Source organism: Saccostrea cucullata, unplaced genomic scaffold, assembly GCF_032062105.1.
Source record: "Saccostrea cucullata isolate Sc308-1 unplaced genomic scaffold, CSIRO_AGI_Scuc_v1 ctg127, whole genome shotgun sequence".
Taxonomy (NCBI): Eukaryota; Metazoa; Mollusca; class Bivalvia; order Ostreida; family Ostreidae; genus Saccostrea; species Saccostrea cuccullata.
Genome location: NW_026940370.1, coordinates 358,957 through 367,183, shown reverse-complemented (window position 1 = coordinate 367,183; position 8,227 = coordinate 358,957). Strand labels below are relative to the sequence as shown.

At 33.6% G+C, this 8,227-nt stretch overlaps 1 protein-coding gene across 1 annotated transcript; it reads left to right on the top strand.

The window, feature by feature from the left end:
- Positions 1-4,710: 4,710 nt before the first annotated feature.
- On the top strand, positions 4,711-6,744 carry LOC134255266 (zinc finger and SCAN domain-containing protein 29-like). The gene is made up of 4 exons (XM_062737780.1): positions 4,711-4,849; positions 5,420-5,659; positions 5,749-5,832; positions 6,449-6,744. Exons 1-4 carry the CDS (start codon positions 4,711-4,713, stop codon positions 6,742-6,744), a joined length of 759 nt encoding a protein of 252 aa, XP_062593764.1.
- The last annotated feature ends 1,483 nt before the right edge of the window (positions 6,745-8,227 follow it).

Sequence of the window (8,227 nt, the reverse complement as noted above, 5' to 3'; positions counted from 1 at the left end):
TTAAATTCTAACATTATATATAAATACCTTCCACTACTTCGGAGGACATTTCATCTTGTGCTTGAATAACCGCAGCACTGATCCCGTGACTGGCATTATGTTTGCACTGGTCAAGCATTAAACTCTTTAAGGGTGAGACCACAATACATGTATGGTGTACTTGGTTATCAAGTCTATCAAATATCAAGGGAGGTAAAAGATAGCATATGCTTTTACCAAACCCTGTTGGAAAAACACCAACTGTATTATTATGTTGTAGAATACTGCCTACAACCCGTACCTGTTCTTCCTTCAATTCAAAATTGAAATGAAATTGCTCTTTAATTTCGCTGTTAAATATTTCGGTGACATTTGTGGGTCGCGCCATTTTGTCACACTGCAAAACCAACAACTACCCGAAGCCTCTGATTATTTAGACCAATATTTTGACAAAAAATTAAATGAAAGTGTTTGTGTTTTCTCTGAAAAATCATTTAAATGTGTTTAAAAAATAAGAGTAAGTCAAAGAAAAGTGTTGTCAAACTTTATTTTGTACGAAATCGATAGAAAAACGAGGAACCGGCACTTTGTTTACGTTATCAACACGTGTGTTCCACATTCCACATATCACGTGACCTTTTAGCGAGATCTCGCTAGTAGGTCAACATGGCTGTCGGATGGCAGAAAATTCAAAACAATCGAGTTCGTCGGCCTGTAGAGACGATTACAGAGGGTTAAGAGGTGGATAAAATGTACAGGTTTGTAGTAAAATATGTCTAGACTTAGGGAAAAATCGGTAGCCGAGTGATCAATGCTGGAAGGTGCAGATATCTATCCTCAACCGAGCGCAGAAAATCTTGCGCAGTAAATTGTACCTTTTTAGCACTACTGGTCTGTAGCGTTATGGTCAAGACTACTATAAAAAACCATAACGCTACAAATCTGCAGCTATAACAATGAAATATTTTAATTTTAGAAGTGTGGCCAAAACCTTGATTTTCAATTTCTTTAGAAACAATTATATAAAAAAAAAAAAACGTTTGTCTATTTTGAGAGGGATGAAGTGAGTGAAAGAGAGAGAGAGAGAGAGAGAGAGAGAGAGAGAGAGAGAGAGAGAGAGAGAGAGAGAGAGAGAGAATGAGATGGAGTGAAAGAGTAAATGAATTAACATGAAATATCAAACACTACCTTTTCCAAATATTTTGTCGAGTTCACATTTACAATGTTTATTATCTTTGTAATGGCGTAGCTTTGATAACTAATCGACTGAAAAATGACGTCACACAACTTAAAGAATTAATAAATTTGTACATTTGTGAAAGTTAAATGAAAATCCATGTACTGTATACCATATGCCATTCAAAATATTCCAAAACACTCTCAAAAAAGTTTTTTTGGAGGTAAATATAAATATTTATATAAAAAACCCTAGAGGATATCCGATCCTCAGGCAGGAAGGATAACTTCAAAAATCAATATTAAATTTGAAATGTATCAAAGTGAAGCTTGAAAATTATTTTTATTTCATGCAAAAATTTTCATTTTATTCATCTTTATAAGATTCAAGGTTTTTTGAAGTCTCCGAAAAGGTCTTATAAAAGTTGACATTTGTACCCTATAAAAAGAGAAAAAAAATTAATACAGTTTTAAAGAAAGAAGATTTTCCTGAATCTAGTCTGTCTTAGATACAAATGCTTACTAGCATGATATGAAATAAGAAGTGATTTGTGGTGTCTTGCAATGATAGCAAAAGCCTTTTACATCAGGTATTATAGAATACATAACGGAAATAGAAGACATGAAAATTTCAAATAAGTATAAAAATCATGACAATTTCTCTGATTGCCTGAATACCTATCGTTTTTTAACCTTAAATATATTTCTTGATCAATTTGCAATCAGAAAATGCATTGCTGATATTCCAGTTCGCTTTTTCTGCAAAACTAATGGGAATCTGACAATTTTCCCTATACGATATGATTAACTTTGATCTTTTTAAACTTTAAAGAAATACTGTGATTAAATCTACATACTTTTGTGGGTTCAGAGATTTTTTTATGAGTATTTTTGATAACTTACCTGCTAATTTTATAAACCTGAGGATCGGACTACCTTTAAAAACTGTAGTTTTTTTTTTATTGTATTTTACTTGTTATCATTTTTGTCCCCCGTTTCACTGAAAGTGGGGATATTAATCTGCGTCTGTCCTTCCGTCTTTCTGTCTGTCTGTACATAGCTTTCGTTCCCACACGATATCTCGAGAACCCATTGAGCTTTCGCAGTGAAATTTTGCACAGCAGCTCCCTAAGGCCCAAAGAAGAACCCTATTGGTTTTGAGATTAAAAGGTCAAAGGTCATAAATTCATAAATTCTGTCGATTATAACACTTTCGTTTTCGGGCAATACGTCAACAACCCTTGTGCTTTCGCAATGAAATTTTAAATTACAATTCATGGTGGCCACAGGAAGACCCCTATTGATTTTTAAGTTAAAAGATCAGAGTTAGAAGTCGCAAATTTATACATTATGTCTGTTTTTAACACTACCGTTTTCGGGCGATATTTCAAGAAATTTTTTTTTAGCTTTTGCAATGAAATTTTATACCAAAACTCCTTAAGGCCATCCTAACCCCTTTTCTAAGTGTCCCTCCCCGTTTCTTTTATTCGTTTTTTTAATTGTATTTAAAGTCGCTTGGCACTATTTTAGCACAAGGTGTTCCAACCACTACTGAAATAGCGACCTCTATTGAAATAATTATTAGCGAGGGTGCTGACATTGCTAAATTTGGATATTGCTAAAAATTAATTGCGTATTATTTGCAATAGCTTCTTTATTTAGCATTTTAAAATCGCCAAATTAACTTCTCGCTAAAAATAAGATTCCAGATTTTAGGTAGAAATCGCTAAATTTGCGTCTCGCTAAAATTTCCACTTATACGGTAATTATTATTTCAATAGTGTATGCAACCTGTTTGTTATTGAAAAGCACTCTCAACCACTTTCGAAATAATTATTTCAATATTGGTCTTATTTCAATAATGGTTGCAATCTCTGTTTGCTATTGAAATGCACTCACAAATACTATTGAAATAATTATTTCAGTAGTATTTGAGAGTGCATTTCAAAGTAGTTGAGAGTGCTTTTCAATAACAAACAGGTCGCATACACTATTGAAATACGACTACTATTGAAACTTTTTTTGTAGAAATTTAAATTAATACACGGACACTTTTTATTAAACTGACCTACCTATAATTCAAACATGTATGCAAATGTTATGAGCCAACTTTCTTTGAATCTGTTCGAATCGACGAAAGCCAACAGACAATTATATATTCAAATAATTTTGTTATTTCAAGTTCATTTTAGTCATTGATTTTGAAAGGAAAGGATCATAAATATATCTAAATTTGGAAATTAGAATATCTATATTGAAAAAAAAGAATACTGAAATTTTTTTGTATAAACTTTCTGAATAAAATATGGTTATTTTTATAATAAAAGGAATATAGAATAAAACAAAAAAGTCGTGCGTATTCATGAGATTACCTACACACAAAATATAGACAGTAAAACCAACGTCTTCTCGTCAACACATTACAAAGCAAAATTTCTAGGGAAGTTATGCCCTGTTCACACGGAGAGTTTAATTCGAATTAAACGTAAATTTACTGCGAATTAGCTTCGCTTAGCGTTCACACGGAGAATTTAATGCGAATTAGTTTACTTCGAATTAGTTTACTGCGCATTAAATTACTTCGCATTAGCTCCGTGTGAACGCAAAGCGAAGCTAATTCGAATTAAATTTTGACGCATGCGTAAGGGTAGAAATGGGTCAAATACCACCTGCCAGTGGTCAGATATGGGTACTAATACATTTTCTAGGTAAGAAATGAAGAAAATCGTGCTACTCTCTCCAAAAAATGCAATGATTTTATGTATTTTTCAATATGTAGGCTACATGTATATCTCAGCCTACCTTATATTTTCTGCACCTTTACTCTATTTTCAAAGGTTTATTCCATGCACATATAGGCCTATTTAATTATTTTAATTATAAAAAGAAAAGTAAAAATAAAACTGAGATAAAACAGTATAGATAGTTTTCGATAGGCCTGAATTTAGCGAAAGTTACCTCCCGTTGGCCGCCATATTGGAGGTCGACTCAGTGATTTTCCCTCTTTGTCTTACCAAGTTTAAGAAAATATAGCAGAAATATTTGGTGGAAAATCTTTATCAAATAATTTTTTTTAAATAAAGGAGGCTTCCAAAAATTTATATACTTCAGAAAAATAATGATTTCTAATTCAAAATAGCAAATATAACAATTTTAAATTGGTTGAACAATGAAGGAATATGAGCATTTGGACCTCCAGTATGGCGGCCAACGGGAAGTAACTCTTGGTCAATCGAAAACTATCTATTGTCATCAGGTATAAAGGGATATTATTATGTCTATAACGGTACCCTTTCTAATGTTTTGACATAAAGTAATCTATATAAAAAGACACACAAATGATTTATCAACGCATTAAATCAGACACAAAAGCCCCCCCCCCCTTTAAAGAAAAATGACCTCCGATAATTTGCTTAAAATCCACAGAGAAATCTACCATGGAGATTCTTTTCATTGATAAAATTATGTCGTGAATTTTGGAGCCATATGACGTCAAAAATATTATTTTGCGCAATATGCATAAAAATTACGTCATAAAGTGCACTTGGCATAATAATGGCGAAGGAGACGCGAGGAATAAACTGGAACAGCGAGGAAATTATTGAACTCATTGAAAGTTGGGCGTCAGAAGAAATTTCTAATGATTTTTCCGGAGTTTATAGAAACAAGCATGTCTATGAAAAAATTGCCATTGGTATGTAGATATTAAATTTATTTATCTTAATTAACTTGATAGATCTACATAAATTTATATCTATATTCTATCATTTAATTCAATAGTACGTTTAGCCTATACCCCCTTCCAAAATCAAAATGTTTCATGTTTATACCGATTAGATATTGAAATTTAGTAGTGCAGTTTGTAGTACATGTACGTAAGCCCCATTGGGCCAAGAAGCCCCTGAGTTTTCGTGTATTTTAATGCGAGAAAAACAAGGCACAATATATATAATAGTGGTATTAGTATTTGTTAGCTATGTACCAAATCATGACATCATTAATGCTAGTTCATAGTTTGAATGAAGGGGGCCCAGAGGGTGAATGCCAAAGTATTGTACCAAAGTATGGCATTATTATTCATATCATACTTTGACAATTTCAGGGGGGTACCCCCGCCTCCCCCCCCCCCCCCATCGCCCCCCCCCCTTAAATTTGCCAGTGGTAATAGCATTTCATTGTAAATATTAATGCAAAAAGCAATATATTATAGGCTACGGTAAAAATATTTGGATGTACAGCATAACAGATAACTGATTTTTTTTAGCTTTGAGAGGGAAAGGAATTGACAGGACCTGGGAATCCTGTCGAACCAAAATTAAAGGACTAAGGCAGGCATACTTGAGGGCAAAGCTCCATAATAATACTTCAGGCCAGTCCAGAAGTCGTTTTGTCTATTTTGACAGGCTGGACGAATTCCTTGGATCGAAACCTCTCATAGAACCATCCGTCCTTGTCGACACTACTGAGAACGTGGAAGAAAAAGTTGCAGTCGATACAAATAATGGTGAGTAGCAAGTTTATCTGAATTCATTTTTCACAATTTTTTTAAATAGTAAATTTAGAAATAATTATATATGTACATGTATTTTCAAGACCAGAAGAAGGACACAGCAGAGAAAGCCATCGTCAAAGTGGAGAAGGACGAAGACAATGGAAAGAAAGACGGAGAGAATGGAGGTATTATTATTATTTGATGTCACTGGAAAATCAAACTTTGATGGATTTTAAATACTAGTATAGTACATATATCTATCAACAAATAAGACAATTTTACCATACATGCATGTCCAGAGCAATATGAAACTCAGAAATGGTCCGGGATGGGGGTGGGGGTGAAACCGTTTGAAAAATGAATTAACTGACAAAACTGAAAAATCATTGCTAGATAGCATTTTCTCAAATGAAATCTTACTTATAATCTTATATTCAGAACCTTACATTCAGATTTACTATGTTTTATGACATTAGGGCATTCAAGGTCGGAAATCAAGCAGAAAAATTTATCGAAGGAAAAAACAAGAAAGAGAATAATGGATGAAAGCCTTAGTAAGTCTCCCTCCCCCATTAATTATGAATAATATATATATATATATATATATATATATATATATATATATATATATATATATATATATATATATATATATACAACTTAATAATGTTCATATAAAGTAAATGGTTATTTTAGTTAGGTCAAAAATATATACGAAGCCAGATATCAAAAATTTCTTGTTTTGTATATTATCCTTCCTAAAAGGGATTTCATTCTGAAATTATATCATTAAAATTATAGATAACTTCGTACATGCCCTCGTTGACATGGAGGAGAGGCAGACTAAATACCAATTTGATCAGGAAGAGAAGAGAAGGAGGCTGGAGGACGAAGCCGAACAAAGACGAATGGAAAGTGAGCGGCAGTTCCAACTACAACTCTATCAAATGCAGGCACAGATGCAGATGCAGATGGCCTCAATATTTATGGGCACTCCAGCTCCCGGACCAGCACAAGCTCCAGGGTCAGCAGGAGACAACGAATCAAATATCCCTATACAGGAAGCTCTCTATCACGCTGACTATTTCGATCTATGATTATATCATTACATAATATATATCATGTGTATACATATCTGAACTGTTCAACATAATTTAATTCCTCAGTTGATTCATTCACGTATAAGGTCTTTTCCATGTAAGCATTAGATCATTTTACTCATTGTTAAAATAAAAAAATAAGTCTTGATCCTGATCCTGATCTTGTAAAATTAAAATCACCGTAATTCATACGGATATCATATATGGTACACGTGCAGGGAAATTTTCGCCCCGTTTTATTTTTATCCCTTTTGCCCTAATCATAGAAGCTGTGATTGGGGGAATTTAAAACCGGCGTGACTGGACGAAATTAAATTAGGGCTTAATTGTTTGCTAGTATATATGAAAGGACAAAAATAACACGGGACGAAAATAAACCCGGCGTGTATAGAGAATATAGTTTTAAGGGAATATATCATATACCTAGTAGTGTATCAGCCCTGATACAGGCGTTTTGGACTAGGAGAGACAGCGCTTCGGAAGTAGGACTGTCTCGCCCTCAGGGCTAAGATATCTCTGCCTCGGCCCCCCGGGCTTGGGCCGATACCAACCGCTCGGGCTGATACCAGGGCCGAGATCAAAACAGCAGTGTGATATTCTATATAACTCAATCGCATCATCTCGGGTCAGAAAGACAACCTCCAATGTTTTAACATTGACGCAAAAATTTTAAACAATATAGAATTGCTTCATATTTAGTAAAGTATTTGAAAGACAGAGTTAAAAGACAATTCTATGGTATAAATGTACATTTGTAGGTATTTAAGACCGCGGAACATTAACTGGCAAGATTGGAAATATGCAGATTAATTCATTTCTATCTGTTACAATCAAAACATTCAGTGATATACAATGAAATGGGCGGGTACAATTCGACGCGGACGGCCGAAAAAACATTGGATTGAAATTTTCTTTTGAATTTTTTTCAATCCACCTCAGTTACACTAGAAGGCACATTACTATTGATTGACCAAGAAGACAAATTTAATTTCGGTATAGTTTGAAAATAATATATCAATCAGAATTTTCTGTCCAGTATTTTAAAGTTGAGCTCCAAACTCCTCAGATAAGATGTTTCCTTCCATTTCTTTCCAAGTTTGTGAAAAAGGAAACGGGATGAGTGTGTGTGTGTGTGTGTGTGTGTTTGGGGGGGGGGGGGGGGTCATGGCGCGTATTCAATGTTGTTTTCCACTTGTTGGAAAGGCCCTAGAAGTGGTGACTGGAGAACGACTCATTTATTATAAAAAAAAGAAAAAAAAAAAAGAAACGAAAAATGAGGATACGAGGGAATTAATTAATTCGACAGAATTCTGCATTCACATAAAAGTGAAAAGTTTATTGATTAAGAAATAAAACTATGCATTTGGATGTTGTAGGTGTTCAAATAGGTTGATTTATATTTAAGTATTTTAAAAGTTTTATTTTTATATTTGCATAACTCTTGTTAGATTAGAAAATTAGAAAGCATTAATCATTCATT

What these genes read in the sequence shown, in the direction of transcription:
- LOC134255266 (XM_062737780.1), top strand. Translation starts at nt 4,711, where the DNA reads ATGGCGAAGGAGACGCGAGGAATAAACTGGAACAGCGAGGAAATTATT. An exon ending in CTATGAAAAAATTGCCATTG is followed by an intron (nt 4,850 to 5,419) that starts GTATGTAGATAT and finishes GATTTTTTTTAG; the next exon opens with CTTTGAGAGGGAAAGGAATT. An exon ending in GAAAGACGGAGAGAATGGAG is followed by an intron (nt 5,833 to 6,448) that starts GTATTATTATTA and finishes TTAAAATTATAG; the next exon opens with ATAACTTCGTACATGCCCTC.